This window comes from Pelodiscus sinensis, chromosome 19, assembly GCF_049634645.1.
Source record: "Pelodiscus sinensis isolate JC-2024 chromosome 19, ASM4963464v1, whole genome shotgun sequence".
Taxonomy (NCBI): domain Eukaryota; kingdom Metazoa; phylum Chordata; order Testudines; family Trionychidae; genus Pelodiscus; species Pelodiscus sinensis.
In genome coordinates, this window is record NC_134729.1 from 16,754,527 (window position 1) to 16,773,169 (window position 18,643).

The 18,643-nt window shown below is 60.7% G+C and overlaps 1 protein-coding gene across 1 annotated transcript in view; it reads left to right on the forward strand.

Moving 5' to 3' along the window:
- Positions 1 to 18,223, forward strand: part of STK11 (serine/threonine kinase 11) — a 63,175-nt gene extending 44,952 nt beyond the window's left edge. Inside the window, 4 exon segments of the mRNA XM_075902665.1 lie at positions 8,264 to 8,457; positions 16,093 to 16,211; positions 16,213 to 16,331; positions 18,087 to 18,223. Of these exon segments, the coding sequence (XP_075758780.1) occupies positions 8,264 to 8,457; positions 16,093 to 16,211; positions 16,213 to 16,305 (406 nt within the window). The 3' untranslated portion in view covers positions 16,306 to 16,331; positions 18,087 to 18,223.
- The last annotated feature ends 420 nt before the right edge of the window (positions 18,224 to 18,643 follow it).

Consider the following 18,643-nt stretch of genomic DNA (forward strand, 5'->3'; position numbering starts at 1 on the left):
TTTAAATGTGTTTCTAGCACCGATACTGACACTCCCAAGCCAGGTAGCAGTAGTGCAGGCAGGGGGAGGTTGCGGGGGGTGGGGGAGACTGGAAGTAGGGATTTGGATTAATGTCTTCTGCCTCTTTAAATCCAGTGGTTCAGTCCCCTGGATCTTTGGTCTAGGGGCAGAGGTGCCCCGGCCGGTGGCTGCGCCGTATGGAATCCAGCGGCCGAGGAAGGTTTCCTTTCTAACATTGTTCTTTACCCCACCCCGCATCCCTGCCCTTGCTGTAGAGAAGGAAAATCCCGGCGTCCCTGAGCGTACGGGGCAGTGTGACCAGGCTGCCTCGGCGCAGAGCTGCCCTGGGCGGGTAGAAGTACAAACCGAAAGCGCTAGAAGCTCTTCCTGCTCGGAGCAGAGACAAGCTGGGGGGCCTTTGCTGCCCGCTGGAACGCAGCCGCTGGGCAGGACCCCTGCTGGTGACTTGCCTCAGCGCTTTTGGGAACCACGTCAGCACCAGGATCCCATCCTGCACGGCGCTCGGCCTGCTCTGCTCCGGCTGCAGCCCGAACCACCCGGGGCCTTGGTCTTTCCTATGGAAAAGCGAGGGCTGTAGCTCGGGTGCTATCCCGTGGTCCCCTGGTGGGGCAGGAGACGGGCGAAAACCTGGGGCCAAGCCCGAGAGGGGTTTGAACACGGCTGGGGTTCTGTAGCGCTGCCTCGGCCGAGGGCCTGGAATGAGCAACGGTCCGAAGAGCAGCTGCTTGCTCATGTAACAGGCACGCTGGCCCCTCGGTAGCAGGGCAGCTGTCGTCTTTCTGCGACCCCTGCATGCTGGCCGTCGGCCTGGGCCTGGGATGGGGGTGTGCCCTGGCAGTGGCCAAGACCCGGCTTAGTCCTGCGCCGTGGAGGCGCCTCTGAGGGGTGACCTTCTGAACTCGGCAGGAGCAGGAGGCACCTGGCTTTGTGGCCCAGCAATTCCTGCAAGCCCCGGGCTGGCTGATCTGCTGCACCCTGATGATGCCGCCAGGCCCTCTCCCTCTCCAGCACGGACGCCTTCAGTGCCTCTGCTGTGCTCCCCTTCTCGGGACCCCTCCCACTGCACCCTCTTGGGAGCAGGGTCTGCTGTGCAGACTCTCTGGTGTCAGCCAGACGCCTGCCTCCCGTCCCCTCATTTCCCCCAAACTGAATTAATTCCCTTGCATTACGTTTGTTTCCACAGCGCTGGATTTTGGTTCAGCAGGGACAGGCTAACCTTTCCCAGCCCTTTCCGCACTCCGGCGGCTCCCAGTTGCAGTCTCCTGAACTGGAACAAATTAAAATTCTCCTACCCCGCCAGCCATGGCAAATGATTCCATCTGAGCAGACTACAGCCGCCCCCCGAGTAATAATGACAGAGCCCTGGAACCTGCTGCCTTCCGGGCAGGGCCAGCTGGGGTAAACCAGCCTGGTAGCGCATCTTTCAGCAGGCTTGGGCGTAAGCGTCTCTGCCGAGTGCTGGTGCAGCCCCGTTGCCCAGGGCTCTTGGCTCTCCAGGGATCGCTAACCCTCTTCTCGGTGCCCTGCGCTGCTACTGAAGGGCTTAATGCTCCTGAACGGCATTTGGTAACTTGAATTCAATGGCCCTGCAGCAGCACTTGAAAAGAAAATCGAAAGTGATGAAGTGGCTGCAGAATCCTGCCTCTGCCTCTGGTTTCCAAGGCAACCAACGGGCCTGCTTCCCCAGCAGCGTCATGCTTGATTTGTGCGGCCAGAGATCTGATTGCAACGGTCCGTAGCCAGCGAGAGGGAGCGCTTGACCCTTCATCGGCAGGAGTGCAAGCTGGCCTGTAGGCTAGAGCGGGTGACACCCCCTTCATGGCCCCCCTCCCCCCCGGGAGGCTACTGCCCTTGGCAGCAGATGCAAAGGGTGTCTGGAGCGGTTTTCCTTGCTGTTCAGGTGCATGGCCTCGAAATCCTGAGGGATCTGTTCTCCTGTGGCCAGTGATGCCCTGAGCATACTTGGTGGGGCCTGTGCCTCTGTTCCCAGGGGCTGTCTCCAGCGCTCGCTGGGGCATTGGCTTGAGGTCAAATAGCCCCTTCCGGTGGGTGGGGAGGGGGCATGCAAACCCCACATTCTCCCCAGCGTGCAAGGTACTGAAGAGAAAAGCACCAGCTCCTCTCCTGCTCTGCCTCCGGGTCTCTCTCTCTTCTGTGCAGCGCACAGGTAGGAGCTCTCAATTCGTCTGCCCACACCCTGCAAATGAGTCTCAGCATGTGCGTGTGAAGGCGTTAACGCCCCCGCCTGTGCTCGGCGCACCATGCTTCCTCCTGCGCCTCTCTGGGGCGAAGACTGACATGCGCCTTTGGAACCCGCATCTTCCCTGCTGCTTTCCAGCTCTCGCCAGGCGGAGGCTGGAGGAACCATGTTGGAGCCCTGCACCTTCTGGCTGCAAAGCAGGAGCAGCTAGCGCCCTCCCGCCCCCCATCAAAATACACATCCATGTAGCTTGCCCTGCCTGGCAGAGAGCTAGCGTGTGCCTGCCTTCGCGCCGCCTCCCACGTAATGTCGGGGGTGAAATCAGGCTGCTGCGAGCGCGGCGCGATGGTTCGGACCGTCGGGCAGTCCAGTTTCTGTCCATGGCCCAGATGACTGGGGTGGGGAAATGCTTCTCGGCTGCCCTCCTGGTAAGGGCTGAGTAGCCTGCAGCTAGGCATCTGCTTTCGGAGACCTAGCCAGAGCCTTCCTGTCCTGACTACGCAAGTTGTGACCCAGGGGAGGTGAATTAGCCAGGAGGCACTCTCGAAGCGCCGGCTGTGCCGGAGAAGTCTGGTGTGAGTGAAGATGGACTGTGACTTGAAAGGAGCGGGGGCTCCATGTTGGCTGCGAGGAAGGCTAGGGGTTGGGAGCTGAGATTTGCAAGCCGTGCGGGCTCGTTAGGCTCTGAAGGCAGGCTGGTGTCTAATTGTTCATCCCAGCCTTGCCCTTGTTGCTCCCTGTAGACTGCAGCAATCCTGCTGGGTTTCAGTCCAGCTTCTGTGCCCCTCGGCCAGCATGTCTGCTTCATGGGGACTCCCCCAAACCCACAGAGCGGCCAGCGTAGCTTCCCTCTCCTGCCGCTGGTCTGGTGTCAGGTTGCTGGGGGAAGAGAAGCTCCAGCTGAATCTGCCTGTCCTGGAGACCATGCTGTCTGTGAAGCGGGCTCTTAAACCACCCAGAACTCCTCCGGGAGGGGGCAGGTGGCTGTCCTAGTGGTGGGCCCCTAAGCAGCCCAATGACATTTGGGATTAAGCAGTGGACTAAAGCGCGTTTTCGTCTCATGCTCGCCTCCTGACGCAGCCGTGGCCCACGCCGCCTTGGCCTAGGCTTGCGCTGGGTGGAGGAGTAGCCTGGCCAGCAGTAGCAAACCAGCCTACTGGGAAACGCGGAAAACACGGCTCGGCAGGAAATCCCGTCGTCTGCTTCATTCTGTGAGGGGCTCTTTCCAGTAGGACTTGGGTTTCCTTTGTACTTCATTGACTTTCTCTCGCTTTACATGCTGATTAGCATATATACATATGTAAATGTTTGGCTTCATCTCCCAGAGGATGGAATCCAGCATGACTACAATACAGGGATTCAGGTTTCACTTGTTAATGAATCCTATTTTTACTCTCCTGGAAAGTAGGACAGGAGGAGGCACTAGCTGCTAGAAATTTCTAGCCCTTCCTTCAGACCTTCCTTCATGACTGGCAGCCTTCCTTGAGCATCTCACTTGCTCACTCCTGCCCCTGCCCTTCCTTCTCCCAAGGGCCTCAGCAGGCCCAGAGCCCGCCTAGAATCCAGGGCTTGGAAGAGCCCTCCGGAGTCATCGAGTCCAAGTCCCTGCCCAAAGCAGGACCAGCCCCAACTCAATCATCCCAGGCAGGGCTTTGCCAAGCCGGGACTTAAACACCTCTAGGGATGGAGATTCCACCCCCTCCCCACCGGCTAGGGAAATATCCAAACTAGACACATGCACACCCTGCGACAAGAGATCATTGCTCCTCGTTCTACCATCCATCAGCACTGAGAACAGCCTCTCTCCAGTCTCTCTGGAACCCCCCTGCAGGGAGTTGCAGGCTGCTCTCAAATCCCCCCTCGCTCTTCTCTTCTGCAGACTAAACAACCCAAATCCCTCAGCCTCTCCTCATAAGACACGTGCTCCAGTCCCCTCATCGTTTTTGTTGCCCTCCGCTCAACTCTCTCCAGTGTGTCCACGTTCTTTCTGTAATGGGGAGCCCAGAACTGGATGCAACACTCCAGATGTGGCCTCCCCACAAAATTGCAGTGGTGACTGGTGGATCTGCAGTAGCTGTGCTAAATCACCCGGTAGTGGAGTTTTCTCTGTAGTCTCCTCTTTGAGAGCCGCCTCCCAAGGACTGGAAATCCACCAGCCAAGTCAGTGCAGGGTTTGGTACGCCTTGTACGTTGAGGGTCCATCAGTGGCTGGTGGCCAGGGAAGGTGTCCCTAGCGTCTGTTTGCCAGAAGCGGGGAATGGGCGATGGGAGGGATCACTTGGTGAGTCCCTGTTCAGTTCACTCCCTTTGGGGCATCTGGCATTAGCCACTGTGAGCAGACAGGACACTGGGCTGGCTGGGCCTTTGGTCTGCCCCAGCCTGGCTGCTCTTTTGAAGAGACCCAGAGGTAGGCATAACTACCGACTGCAGTGCGGACCTGCTGGCTTTTCGTTTTAGGGATGTCCTGTGGGGTGAACCACATGGTTGTAACTGGCAAACCACCATAGCGTTCACATCCCCCCTGCCGCTCTCGTTCCACGTACGGTTGAAAGGCCTGTAGACCTGCCTGAATACCAAATAGGAACGTGCTGACTTTCCTGTCATGCCAGGTAGGCTGTGTCTGTTGTATGGTCTCTTCTCCCTGCCCCCCCAGCCAGGCTTGGAGAGCAAGAATCCTATTCTCTGTGTAGCCACAAGCAAGGCCCCCATGAACAAAAAGAAGTCTGCCAGAGACCCGTTAGGCAGGGAAAGGAAAGTCAGTGCATGTCAGTGCCTCCTTTTATTGGCCATGAAATGCTTTTGTAGGGAAGTGAGAGGCTGAACTGAAACCTCAGCACTCCGGGCAGATAATGGGCAAGCTGTTGCAGGAGCGTTTGCATTTCAGCTTCCCCTACAACGCTGGAGATCTAGAGACTTCCTATCCCACAAGAACGCTGAAGTTTCACAAGATATGTAGGTTTCCCAGGCCCTTCTGAGATCTCGGAGCCTCTTACATCCCCACATTCCTCTCCGGTTTAGTCAGAATCTGAACTGCCATATTGGCAACTGCTGGGCTTTCCCCGTCCATGATCACCGAGAATTCTCCTTCCGCTTCTTTGGCGGGACTTGGGACTTCTCTCTTCTCCTTCCCAGAATGGACTGCTTCTTAACTCTCCCAAGCAGCCGGAGCTAGCCTCCGGTCCCTCAAGGTGGGGGTGTGAGAACCGCGGGAAGCCTGCACAGAAGGAGCCTGTGGAGCTGGGACCTCCTGCCGTGTGGGGCTACTCGCTTCCTTGCCCATCCATGCAACTCCGCATCTGCCATGGCTCCTCTGAGAACCAGCTTCAAACTCCTGGCAGGAAAAGCTGCCAGTGTGAAGCACTTTAAAATGCTGAAGTGTCACCAGACACTTCAAAGAGGCGATTCCACGGTCTCTGATCCAACTGCTTGTCCACGTTCTACATCTCCTACCCCTCCAACAAAGGGAGACTAGGAAATTATTCTGCCGTTGGATAAGAAGTGGGGCTTCATACGTACTAAATTTCATACCTTTTCAGTTGAAATGAATGGCATTTTCTTAAGTGCAAAAAGATCAAACGCCTTTTTCATGGGGGGGGGAATCTTTCTAGACCGATCACGTTAAAACTTGAATCCCTTTCCTTTTCGCACAGCTTCCAAACTTTATTTTCAGCCGTGTTCACAAAGCTGGGTTCTGAACAAGGTTTACTCTTCCTTTGAATACGGATTGGTCCATCGCAGTAGGAGGAGACACGTGAATGACACTGTAATGAACTGCATGTTTTCACTGGACGGCCGTACTAAACCGGCACGGTTTTAGCCTTACCATGGCAGCAGCGCAAGTCTCTAACGTGACCATGATGGCATTTGTGTTGTGGAGGAGACCTGTCCCGGGTTACTTCAGGGGAGGAGGGCGATGGTTTAAAAAACCCAACAGGCTGGTTTACCTTCCCAAGAGCCCATTCTGGATCTCTTCCAGCCCCTTGGCGACCAGTTCAAATGTGTCCCGGGCTAGAGGCCCAAACCTGTTTCTAACGTGGACCCGTGCACTTGGCAAGCTAAGCGTCCCTGGCGCGCCCTGGGGAGGGGCGTCGGCCCGAAGACCTGAGCACTGATTGGATGCAGGCAGAACTTGTGGGGGTAGCTTGTGCTGCCCATTGTGGGTGGACGGTGCACTCGCTGACGTAAAGCAGCCCTACAGTGGCTCCAGTAGGCTGGAGGAGACGTTGCCTCGCCTTTAGACCAGATCCCAGTGTGACGACAAGTCGGGTGCCGTGGGATTCCCTGTTGAAAGACCGACAGATTTATTTGGGCATCAGCTTTCATGGGCAAGAGCCCCTTTGTCGGGGCCGCTCCGAGATTGACACATGGGGTTTTACCCGCGGAAGCTGATGCCCAATAAACGTGAGCCTCTAAGGTGCCGCCAGACTCCTTGCTGTTTTTGCAGCTACAGACTAACCCGGCTCCCCGTCGGAGATGTCACCACGTTGATGAAAGTTCCCTTTCCCAGCGAGAGAGGGGCCCCTCTCTGTTCTCAAACAGCCCCTGATAAACAGCACTGTTGCCTTTACCAAGCTAATGCCGGGGAGGATTGGCTTTCAGGGTTTAATTACTGTTCAATCCCTGGCACAAAAGCAGGGGTTTAATATTTAATGCTGGGAGAGCAGTCTGTCAGGGGACCCATCTGCTCTCCGTCGGTGAGACTTCTTTGAACTCTCCCGTCACTTCCCATGGGGGGTGTCACCCTTCTGGGCATAGGCCGCAGAACTGCCTGTTGCGACCGGCTCGCAGGGGGGCCTGCTGCTCTGCATGCCGGATTTGCAGCCGCCCAGCAGCGTGGTGTCACCGAGGAAGCAATCAGACAACTGAAGCCTGACCTTTTGAATGCTTAATCCAAGGGCGTTGCTGCTTCAGGCTGGTGGGGTTATGGGGGGTGCATGTGTGGGGCAAGAGTCACCCTTTATGGAGAGCTGGAGGTGGGAGTCTTCAGCCTCGCTGAATTGTAATGCAGGGCCCGGTTTGTACGGCTACTCGGCCCTGCCCATTACAGTCCTGGGGATCCACTGGCCCTTCTAGGGGATGGCTTTGTAAGGGGGCTGCGCAGCCCTGGCACGTCTGTTCCAGGGCAGGGGGAGATGGGGAAGGCGTCCATCTGGCTCCTGAGCGACTGACGTGCTGCGAGGCCGTTAGACTCTTCATCTGATTAATAATGGCATTTGGCGCTCAGCGGCTTCTCCGGGCAGATGGCGACTTAGAGCAGCGTGAGGGGCGATGGATTAGAGGGGGCGGAGTTCCAGCGAGACGGGAGGAGGCGGAGGGGTGACGCATCGAGCGGTTTTGCTGTGATCCCGCCACATAGTGCTAGCAGGGTGGAGATTGGGGGTCAAGATCCACGGCCCTTTCACTTGCAGGCTGCACGTTCTCTTCTTCCTGTCGGGCTGTTGCACGGCTCTCTGACTCTGGGAGAAAGTGCTTGGTTCTCAGCCCTGTAGACATGCATCTCCTGCCTGCCTGCAGGTCAGAGTGCAGGATCTGTCACGCGGCTCGCTGCCAATGTACCTCGATCCTGCCCTGTGTGTGCGGAGGCAGTAAATCATGTTCATTCCGGCCGTGCTGGAGTGAGCGAGGGGTGAAAGGCTCCGGATCCTACTTCCGGCCCCTTGAGCCATCCCGTTGTGGGTATTTGTCATGACTGTGTGTACCGAGTGGGGCACGTTCTGGCTGCAGCCATGCTAGAGATGGTTTTGTAGACCCACCAGACCATCTCCTGAGCTCAGCAGCCTGGATGCCCTCAGAAGTGACACCCCCCTGGTCCCTTTACTTCCTGCCGCTGAGCAATGGGGACGAGGCTCCCACATTCACCTTTTTTGCCAGACACTCCAGACTCTGCCCTCGGGAGAAGCCTCCGGGGGCAGAAACCAGAGCAAGATGTTTCTTGTTCATTAAAAGCTCTGCTTGCGATGGGGGGCGGGGGGCTGGCGCCTCGGAGGGCTTCCGGCCAAGAGGGACGCCACACTGACACTCGGCACCTTGGACTCTTTGCAGCTGGTTTCGTAAGAAACACGCTCAGGCAGAGGCCCTGGTCCCCATCCCTCCCAGCCCAGAGACAAAGGACAGGTGGAGGAGCATGACGGTGGTGCCTTATCTGGAAGATCTCCATGGCTACAATGAGGAAGAGGATGATGACTTGTATGACATTGAAGATGAGATCATCTACACTCAGGACTTCACAGTACCAGGTATGTGAGAGGGGTGGGGGAGGAGGCTGGGGGAGGTGGCTATAGTGTTCCAGGCCAATTTTAAAACCTTCTGGAGAGAGCGTGGGGTTTGTTTGGCCAGATGCTTTCAGTAGCGGAGAAGCCTATTGATCACTGACTGATGCACGGTCTTTAGACAGCCATGGAGCACCGGGAGCATCAGTCCCTTAGTTCTTAAATAAAACCTCCTTTCCTGTGTGCTGCCCACACGGCAGTTTCCTTCAGCGCCTCCGGCAGCAGCCTCTGGGTTTGATTGTTCAGCACGCTTTGTTCCGCAGCCCATTGTACAAGGCCATCGCAAACCCGTTCTGAAGCCCACACGCAAACCACCGTCCTCCAGGTGTCCCCGATCCGGGAACACTCATGGTACAGACCCTGGTGGGGGCAGAGGAAGCAACTCTATAGGCTACTCCCCTCCATTCCAGCTGGGGCAATGGCATCGTGCTTTTCCCCACCAGTCCCGTAGCGGCGGGGGGCGGTGTCTGTGAGCAGTAGGGGGTGTGGAGCTGTGGGGTGCCCCTGAGAGCAGGAAAGCGCTCCACCCCCATTCCCCTCGTGCACCCTCCATGCTCCAAAAAATTCCTTAATCCAGGGTTGCTGGATTAGAGGTGCAGGTGTGCTGGGTGGGGACCGGCGCGTCGGTGCTCAGAGGCGTGGTTAACTTTCCATTTTATTGCGGCTTGTTCCCCGCCCCAGTCTCTGAATCTCCTTACAGGAAAAAATCCTCCCCCCTCCCCCCCGCCAGTTCTACAGCTCAGTAAGCAGCCTGCGAGGGTCAGAGCCCGTAGCCAGGCAGCCCCCAGTGGTCTTCGTGCTGTTGCGGATGGGCTGGCGGTTGCTTTGCAAGGTGCTGCACTTGCTGCCTGGACAGGAGCTGTGTGGCTGGTGTCTTGAACAGCGTGGCTCTTGGGCCGGTGGAGTGTGGTTACTTAGCTGTCGTGGTAGCCGGTGCAGTGGTTCAGAATGGGTTGGATGCCACGGCTCTATGCCGAAGTGACTGTAAGTGTCTGGGGAGACTACTGGCTCTGAGGTGTGGGTCGCCAGACTGAGCCACGTGGCCAGAGATGATCTGTGCTTGCCAATAGAGGGACTAGAGGCGGACAGAGGGCAGCTGGCTTCAGCAGTGTTACTGAGCATGCTCAGTACAAGCCAAGCAGGGAATGAGGAGGCAGGGATGGGACACATGATCCTCCTCCCCCCCCCCCCCCCCCCCCCCCCACCTCATCCTTTTCTCCTCCCTTCCCCCCCAGGTTTCTGAGTAGGTGTCCTTTGACTAACGGCGAGATGGGTGTCCTCAGGGCAGACACCAGGCCTTAGAGTGGTCTGGGCCTTGCTTTGCTCTTGGCTCCCCGATGGTGTGTGATCTGGGAACCCATCCCTGGGGCGCCGAGAGCCCAGGCAGCTTTTCGCTTGGGGTAGCCGATGCCCTCGGGGGCCTGGGTTAATCGTCCAGCCTTGGGTTGGGCTCTCGGCAGCTACCTGCACAGGACTGGACTGTGTGTGCCGCTGCCTGGGCAAGCAAGCCGAGTAAACGAAGCCACGAAGTCGTAGCATCTTGTAAAATCCCTTCAGGGAGTGTCTAGGCCAATATCCCTCCCGGGGGGACATGCTTGGGCAGGGCGGAGCCTTGCTTTCACGTGTAATTCCCTGGGCCTAACAATGGTTTAATAGGGAAACCGTGTAGCTGCTGAAAATCTGCTGCAGGCTCGGCGGTATGAAGTGAGCTTCGCTTTACGCTGCACAGCCTGCGGCGAAGCCTCCCCGGAGCAGGGCCGCCAGCCCCTGCCCCCGGCTCCTGGGGAGGAGGCTTCGCTGAGTCAGTGGACTGAGTTTGAGTTTAAGCAGTACGGTTAGTTAAACTCGAACAACCCTCGTCTGCTAAGGACGGGTACCCGCCCTGCAGGCTGATTGCCGAGCTTTGTCGGACTGCTGCAGCCTTGCCCGATAGCAGGGACCACGCAGCCTTGGCTGAGCTGCGACTTCTCCCGTGTCCTCATGGACGGTCCTTCGGTTCCATGCAAAGGCTCGGTAGGCTCCTGAAACTGCCTAACCACTAGGCCCTTACTGCCCCATCTTCGCGGGGGGGAGAGCAGCGAATCTGCCAGAGGGTTTTCTCCGTTGTCTGGGCCAAGGGGCTCTGGCACTTGCTCCGTTCCTCCGAGTCCTTACGAGGTCAGTGCCTTCAAACCGGGAGCCGAAGGCCGGGTCCCGTTGCCATGTTCAGACGCTGACGGCACTGACCTGATTTTTGAGGCACCCCAAGAGAAGCCGGGGGTGTCTAGGGGCATGGGCAGCTGTCTCTAGGCAACCAGGTTTGAAATCAGCTCCTGGCTGTGTCTGACAGGGCCACGTGCTCCCAGGCGGCGCTTGGAGGCTGGGACAGAGAATGGTGGGAATCGGAGCCCCCGCATCCCCTGTTCCCACAGGAGCGGAGTCATTGACCGTGCCCACTGAAGGAGAGCGTCTGCTCCCTGATGGCTCTGCTGCGCTCGGCGCCTCTGGCAGCCGCACCAAGGGCCTCCCTGCCCAGGCACCAGCGTCTCGCTAACCGGCTGTTGCTTTCCTGTGCATTCCCCAGGTTCAGAGGAAGACGCTAAGGCAGGGCTTAGAGAGGCCAGAGCAGAGCAGATGGGGGATCTTGCTGAGCCACGCGCAGAGGAAGCCGAGCTGCCCGCGGACGGGAGCATTGAAGAGGAATTCCAAGTGTAGCCTAGTTTGCTGCCGCAGACCAGATAGTTTGTGTGTCCTGCTCGAACTCTAGTGCTGGCTTAGAATGGCCTGCGCCCCAGCAGGACCGTCCCCCTGACTTCAAAAAAGCCGTACCCCTGTTCCAGGAGGGAGGCTGCCCCTTTGTTACACCCCGATTCCCCGTCAGGTCTCCACGCCCCCGCAGACCTAGCATGGAAGGCCCCATGCGCCTTGCTGAGACTGGTGCCTATGCCAGCCAGCTGCCTTGCTCCCGCTCAGCTCGGTCGCGGCTGGGAACCCTGCAGTTGTCTGGTTTGAGTTTTGATTTGTATTACAGAAGCTTTTTTAAAAGCACGTTTTTCGGGAGCCGAACGGTGGAAGGTTTGCTTAGCCCAGGTGTCTCGTGCTGCATTGGTTGCTCTTTCCTGGGCCTCGGGTCAAAGGCACTGTGGCTTGGCTTGCCCTGTGCATGGGACCGCCAGGGACAGGCAGTCTGCCTCAGTGTGCCTGCCAGAAGCTGGCTTGATCCAAGTTTGGGTTCGTGACTAGGAAGATCCGGTGCGCTTTGTCCCTTGGGTTGGGATTAGTCCCTCCAAGGGGTGCTCAGTCCCCCAGGACATCAGCTGTGAGGGGGCAGCCAGCTGGGACACAGGGAAGCTGCTTTCAAGGTTTGGCTCGGGGGGGGGGGGGGGGGGGGGGGGGAGTCTAACGGTGAATAATTAGCCAGTGGGGCCGTTTCCCGGGCCGTGGTGCTGCCTTTAAATCCAGACTGGAGCATTTCCCGAAACGATCTGCCCCTGGAATGGCTTGGGCCGGATCTTTGATCATCAGACTGACCTGCTGTGTCTGACAGGCCACATTGGCCCCTTCTGGGGGCCCTCTGCCACATGGCTTGCAGTTCTGGTGGGGCATGGGCGCTTAGGGAGCGGGGGCGGGACCGGGCCGGCCTGTGCGCTCCCACCGTCGAGGGACTGCTCGTACAGGGAACAACGATCTTCCCTTCCCTACCTTGTGGACTCCTCCCGCTCTGCGAGCCAGCCTCCGCCTTGGAAGAGAGTTAAATTCCATTAAGCCTGAAAACTTGCTAATGGCTCTGATCGATTGAGCCCTGCTCCTTCGGGCAGCAGAGCCAGGGAGGAAATGACTCCTCAGCGGGGGCAGGAGTTCTGTGGGGGAGGAGGGTAGGTGCCTGGTTAGCCCCTCCATTGGTCAGAGGAAGAAGGGGCTTTGAAGATTGCTGCTGCGCTGTGGAGACGGTCCCAGCTATCGCGTGAGGGACGCGACGTTTAAACAGCCCCGCGTAGGAAATCACAGGGAGGACACGTCCCAAACCGTCGCCTCCAAAGGGGCCGTTTCCACTCCAGGGGCGACGTTAAGTGCGGGTTGGGATCCTGCTTGCTGCTTTGTCTCAGACATCCGGGTAAGGCCGCGTCCCGCACGGTCCATTCCCCTGTTAACCCTCTCCAGCCCGAGCTGCAACCCACCTGTCGGGCAGCGACAAGTGGCTGCTGTATTGGTTTTGTGGCCCGCTCCTGACAGCCAGGGCATGGCTGGAAAATGAAGCCAAGGGCCTGGGTCTAAGAAGAAGTGTCAGGCATTGTCAAAGGTGTGTCCCCCTTGTGCGGGCGCACTGCTTCTGGCCGCTGACACAGGCTGTGACTCGAAAGCACTTTGCGCAAGACACGTGTTTATCCGAAACCGCTCTTGTTGGGGGCGGGACCGGCCAAACCCGCTCTGGGTACCGCTGCTTGGCTGATGACAGGAAGGTTCCGGCAGCCGCGACACAGCAGGTCACTGCCTGCCATGTGGGCGGGAAGACGCCAAACGCCATCGAGTGTTAAATGTATAGTTTCATTGAGTATCAGCCGCGCTCATTGGGAAAGGAGCTAAAATTAGCTCTGAGACACGGCTCCTCCCCCACTCGCCCCAGGCCGGAGACGCTTTCTGGACTCCTTCGTGGGGGCAGGGGCGGTTTCACAACAGCCAGGGGAAGGAGTCGGGTTATTTTTCCGGGTGGAAGCACTAGTGGCTTTGGCTTGAGCCCAGATGAAGAGGGGCAGCGTTGAAACGCTCGGCTCTGCTTTCAGCGGGGATATTTGGGGTGCTGCCGCCATGAAATTGGGGCACAGGAAGGGTGACTGCTGTCTGTCGGGGCGGGGGAGTCCCAGCATGAAGGGGTCCCTCTGCCTGAGGGTGGTGCCCACCACTTGGTTGTGTGTCTATCGGGGCACCCCGGAACGGCACGCTGCTTCCGAGACAGACCGGGGCCAGCTGGGCATCACTGCCTGCCCTGGGCGCTCCACGCTGCTCCTGGGCCGAGTGCTGGGCCTGTGCCCCTCAGGGCTCGATGGTCACAGGGTGCTGAGCGGGTGCTGGGAGTCCCAGCGCTGGGCCCCAGGGGCTGCCACGCTGGACACCGGAAGCGAGTGAATTGCCCCTGACAGGATCAACCCAGGCCTGTTTCGGGGCCCCCAGCCAGCCTAGGATGGGAGCGCAGAACACACCCAGCTCCCTGGAGTGCGCTCCAGCAGGGGAGGCGGGGCCTGGCTGTGGGAAGGGGGAGTGGGCGAAGGAATTGCCCCGAGGTTAGCCCTTCCCCTGCCACACCAATCTGGTCCCATAGGGCAGCGGGGGGCTCAGTCTGCCGGAGCTGGACCCCCGGGATCTCGCCAGGAGCCTGTGCCCCACTGAAGGCTCAGAGGGGTGAGTGGGGCTGGCCCTGGCTAGGGAGATGAGTAGGATCCGGTTTTGCTCAGGATGGTGTCGGCCACCGTGTGCTCCCTTTGCAGAGAACCCACCAGCCGGTTCTCCCTTCTGAAGGGCGGGGCCCCTCGCTGCCTGGTCCCTTCTAGGGCTGTGGTTTCCACGTGGCTCTCTGGCAGGTGGGCAGTGACAGCAGGGGCTAGACCAGCCTCTGGCCGCCAGAGCTGGGCAGGGCCCGGTGTGAGCCTGGAGCAGCTGAACTCTGATCCCAGCGAACGCCACCCGGGGCCCTTCGCTCCGTCAGGCCTGGCTGAGCACAGAGCGTGCCTTGTCGAAAGGAACAGCCAGCCTTGTTTTAAGGCTCCTAGGGAGGCGGAGCCGCCTTGTTCCCAGGGTGGGGGACACCCCTCGCTCCTAGCCTGGAGTGGGCCACCTCGTGCTTCCAGGTCCTAGGTCACAGCGAGCTTTGGTTCAGTGCCCAGCTCCTCCTCTGGGGAAGTGCCCTGGCTTGGATTCTGCCCGTCCCTTGCTGCGTGGCCTCCCTGGGCCGTGTGGGCGTGATCTAGACAGTGCTCGGGCCGGCCGGGAGGGCAGGGGATGGGACTCGAGGCCCTTCCATCTCTATCTCTGAGTGGATGGGAGGCAGGGCAGAGGGGATGTGCTCCCTACACGGCAGGCAGCATGATGCAGGCCAGCGGCCGCCTGGCCGGGCTAATCCACTCGTGTCCAAGGGGGAGAGGAGAATCCCCTGCAAGCTGGTGTGCGCTGGGGCTGGGCGTCACCCCCCCCCCCCTTCGTGGCTTATTGCTGCCAGCTGCAAAGAGGCTTTGAAGGGCCAAGCGGGGGGCCATTCTGGTCAGGGGGAGGGATCGGGGTGGGGCCGGGGGCAGGAAGGAGGTGGCAGGCTCGGTGGGAGCCAGGGCAGCCTGCTCAGCGGGTCTGGGAGGTAACGTGCCGCCCCGTGGGCTGGGCACCTGCCCAGGTGTGGCAGGATGCGCCGTGCTGCCCTGGTGCTTGGTGGTCATGGGGCACCCAGCGTGGCAAATCCTGCGCTGTCCTGCCAGCCCCAAGGCAGGGACGTGCCACCTCGGAGAGCTGTAGCCAGGTGAGGACAGGGCCATGTGCCATGCCTGAGGGTTGGGGTCCAGATGAACCTCTCAAGGCTTCTCTCCCCAGACACCCCCGTTTCCCTCCCTGGGCCTCAGCGAGGTGGGGGAGGCTCGGTGCCAGCGTGGTGCTGACGTGCCGCGGCCTTGGTGGGGGAGGTGCTGCGCATCCTAAGGAGAATGATCCAGCATCACCTCCCCGCCTTCGCTCCACTCCAGCCTCTGAGTCATCGCTGAAGGGCCCTGGTGCGTGACGTTCCTGCTGGCTGGAAATCGCCACGGCGGGGGCTGGTGGCAAGGGGGAGCCTCGCAGGCTGCCAGCTCCTCTCTCCAGCCCTGTGTCTGAGGGGCAAAGCCAGCATGGGTCACGCGCCTCCTCCCTTCTCCCCCCCCCCACTCCCCCCCGAGCCTGGGCCCCGCGGAGCTGGGGGACGCTCGCAGGTCTCGTTTGTCACCCCCCAGGTCCCCGCCAGACCAACGTCGCCGAGCCGGGAAACTGATTGCAGTGCAAACGGCTCTTTCTGCAGCGCTGAGTCACTCCTCTGAGCCGGGCTGGGCTGCTTGGCACCGGGGGGGGGAGGCAGCCTGCTCCAGGCTGGAGACCACGTCCCCACCCTGGGCAGTGGGGGGCAGGTCTGGGGCCCCTGCAAGGGACCCACTGGGACCGTGCTGCGTGGAATTCCAGCAGCAATTTCAAGGGCCCAGGGTGGTGGCAGCTGGGAGCCCTGGCCCTTTTTAAATCACCAGACCCCAGCAGCCCTGCTCTAGCTGCCTGGCGTAGACTGGCATCCCCGCCACCTTCTGACCTGGATGCTCGCCCCCTGCCGCCCCGGCTGGGAGCAGGCTGCTGGCCCCCAGGGCTCATGGGAGCTGAAGCACCCCCCTGCAAGAGCTGTAGGTGTACCCCCCTGCGTAGTGCCCCCAGGCTGCCTGGTGCTGCTGTGACCCTCCCAGCCAAGGGGCACAGTGCGAAGGGAGCGTCACAGTGCCTGAATGCTCCGGCGGGCGTGTCCCCAGGTGAGATGTGACAGCTGGGAGGGCAGGTGTCCAGGGCTGGTGTTCGGCACTAACCCGCTGGACCCTCAGTGCCTGCCTGACCCAGCCCCTGCTTCCCTTGCAGGACAGGTGCCTGACGAGGAGGCCGCGCCCAACGGGCAGAGCCGCGGCCGAGGGCTGCCCAAGCCAGTGTGCATGAATGGGACGGAGTCGGGACAGCTGAGCACCAAATCGAAAGCGGAGCGGCGGGCGAGCGCCTCCTCCAACCCCTCCCTCGCGCAAGGCCTGCTCGGCCAGCAGCAAGATCCGCAAGCTCTCCACCTGCAAGCAGCAGTGAGCCCGAGGCGCGCTGGCTCGGCGCAGGTAGGCGGCCCCATGCCCCACGCTGCTCCCCTGTCCCACAGCGGGCTGAGTACGGCCCGGCGCTCCCAGCTGGAGACTGGCCAGCTCCCTGCTTGGAGAGCTGAGAGCTGAGAGCATCCGCCCCCAGGGTGCGGCCGAGGGGCGCTGGCGCCTTAAACTGGCCTGCAGCCGCTGCTGGCCTGCCCCTGCGGGGTCCTGCTTTGAGCCATTAAACAGAACGACTTCTGCGGCTCCCGGCCCTGCGGGAACTTTGAGCCTGTCTTCCTGCTGCCTGGCTGGCCGAGGTGACTAGGGCAGTGAGTGGCTCAGGTAGGTCGAGGGGCAGGGGCCCCAGAGGTTGGGGTGCCCAGCAGCCAGGCACTGCCCCTGCCCAGCCTGTGATCTCCAGAGGCAAGGCAGCTCCCGGGCTGCGGGGTGAGCCTGGGCCTGACGCTTCCTCTTCCTGGCTTCGGGAGACAAGTGGCGGGAAGGTGCCCTGGAAGACCAAGGGCTGTTTGTGGGCTCCAGAGCAGGAGCGCCTCCCCCACTGCCTCCTGGCCTGGCGGGGGGCCACCCTGGCTGTGATCTCCTGGTTCCTTCCGCCCTCCCCCCCCCCCCCCCGGCCTGGGGCTTCGTGGGGAGCTGCAGGGGGGTCTGTGGGCCGGCGTCTGGAAGAACTGGGCCTGTCTCTAGGCCTGCGTCTGCCCTGCCCGCCCAGTCTGAGCGAGGGTCCCCTGGGGGGCGGGGTAAAACCAGCCTTGTAGACAGGAGTGGGCAAGTGCTTCTGACGGGGCCACTCCAGGATTTTGGAAAGAGGTCGAGGGCCGCACTCTTCCATGATGTGAATGGAGGAGGGGCGGGGCCTGGAATGGAGGTTGGGTGCAGGGGGGAGACTGGAAGCAGGAGGCGGGCTGACACCTAGGGCGGGGGTTTGGGATGTGACCTAGGCCAGGAGGGGGTTGTGCTCTGGGGCAGGAGATTGGGGTGCCAGATCTGGGGGGGGGTTGCTGCAGGAGGGGGACAGGGTTTGGGCACGTGGGGGGGGTGGAGGGTTGGGGCAGGGAGGGGCTAGGTGCCAGAAGCAGGCTGTAGCCAGGAGACTTGCCAGCCAGCAGTGCTCAAAACATTTCCCAGCCCTCCTGCCTGGCCACGTGCTTCCTCGAAGAACTGAGCCGAGGAGAGGGGGCGGGGTTCTTCCTGGCTGCCTGTTATTCAAACAAGCAGCTCCCATTGGCCGGTTTCTGGCCAGAAACCGGCCAATAGGATTGAGCTGGGGGTGGGGCGGCTCCTGAAACTCCCCCTCTCCTCCAGTTTTGAAACGGAAAGGAAGCCCGCAGCCGCGTTTCTGCCTGGGGCAAGGGGAGCCTGCCCCTCCCTCTGCGGCCGGATCCCGCGGCTTGGCGGGCTGGCTCCAACCCCCGGGCCGCTGTAGAGGCTGGGCTCCGAGACCCCGGCCCAGCCAGCGGCGTGGCTGGAGGGAGCCAGGCCGGTACTCGGCACCGCTGGCCTTGCCTGGCAGGGTCGGGGCTCCGTGGGGCAGCCAGCGGGGCCAGGCCGGCTAGTGAGGGGCTGCCGGCCGGGGAGGCCTCCCTCTCTCCGCCCTGCCTGGGGCTGTGGGAGAGCTGGGCTCCCCCTGTGCGGAAACCCCCCCCCCCCCCCCCCGCGGGCCAGTGCTGCTGCCCCTGCTTGGAGCCACGCCAGAGTGGCGGGGGGGGGGGGAAATCAGGCATGGGGCACCATGTGCTGCTAACGCGGCCTCCTCTCCTTTCTCCCCAGAGCCTGTCCGGGAGCCGGGCGAGCCTGCGCCCTGTCGTCCGGGAGCCGGGCGAGCCTGCGCCCTGTCGTCCGGGAGCCGGGCGAGCCTGCGCCCTGTCGTCCGGGAGCCGGGCGAGCCTGCGCCCTGTCATCTCGCCCGTCTCCCCGGGAGCGGATCCAAAAAGAGAAACCCTGGAGGGAAGCAGGCCCCACCCGCCCCCCACACCTCCATGGCGCCAGGACCCCGGAGCCAGCGGGCCCCTCGCCCCGATCGCTCGCCAGGCCGGCCCCTCCTCTGCATCAGCTCCTTGCCAATCAAGCTGCCACCTGGTTTTTAATTTGGGATCTGGAGGGGAGGATGGGGGCGGGCCTGGGGGGCGTCCCCCCGTGGGGTGAGGGGGCAGCCCCCCGCCTGCCCTCCCTGAGTAGAATTGTGTAAAGCCATGGCTGTGCACTTTATGTTTTAGACTACTGTTATATATACATATATATATTTTCCTCTTCTTTTTTTTTTTTTTTTTTTTTGGTTTATATTTGCGGTATATTTAGAGATTCCTACACATCGTGATGTGTTTAAA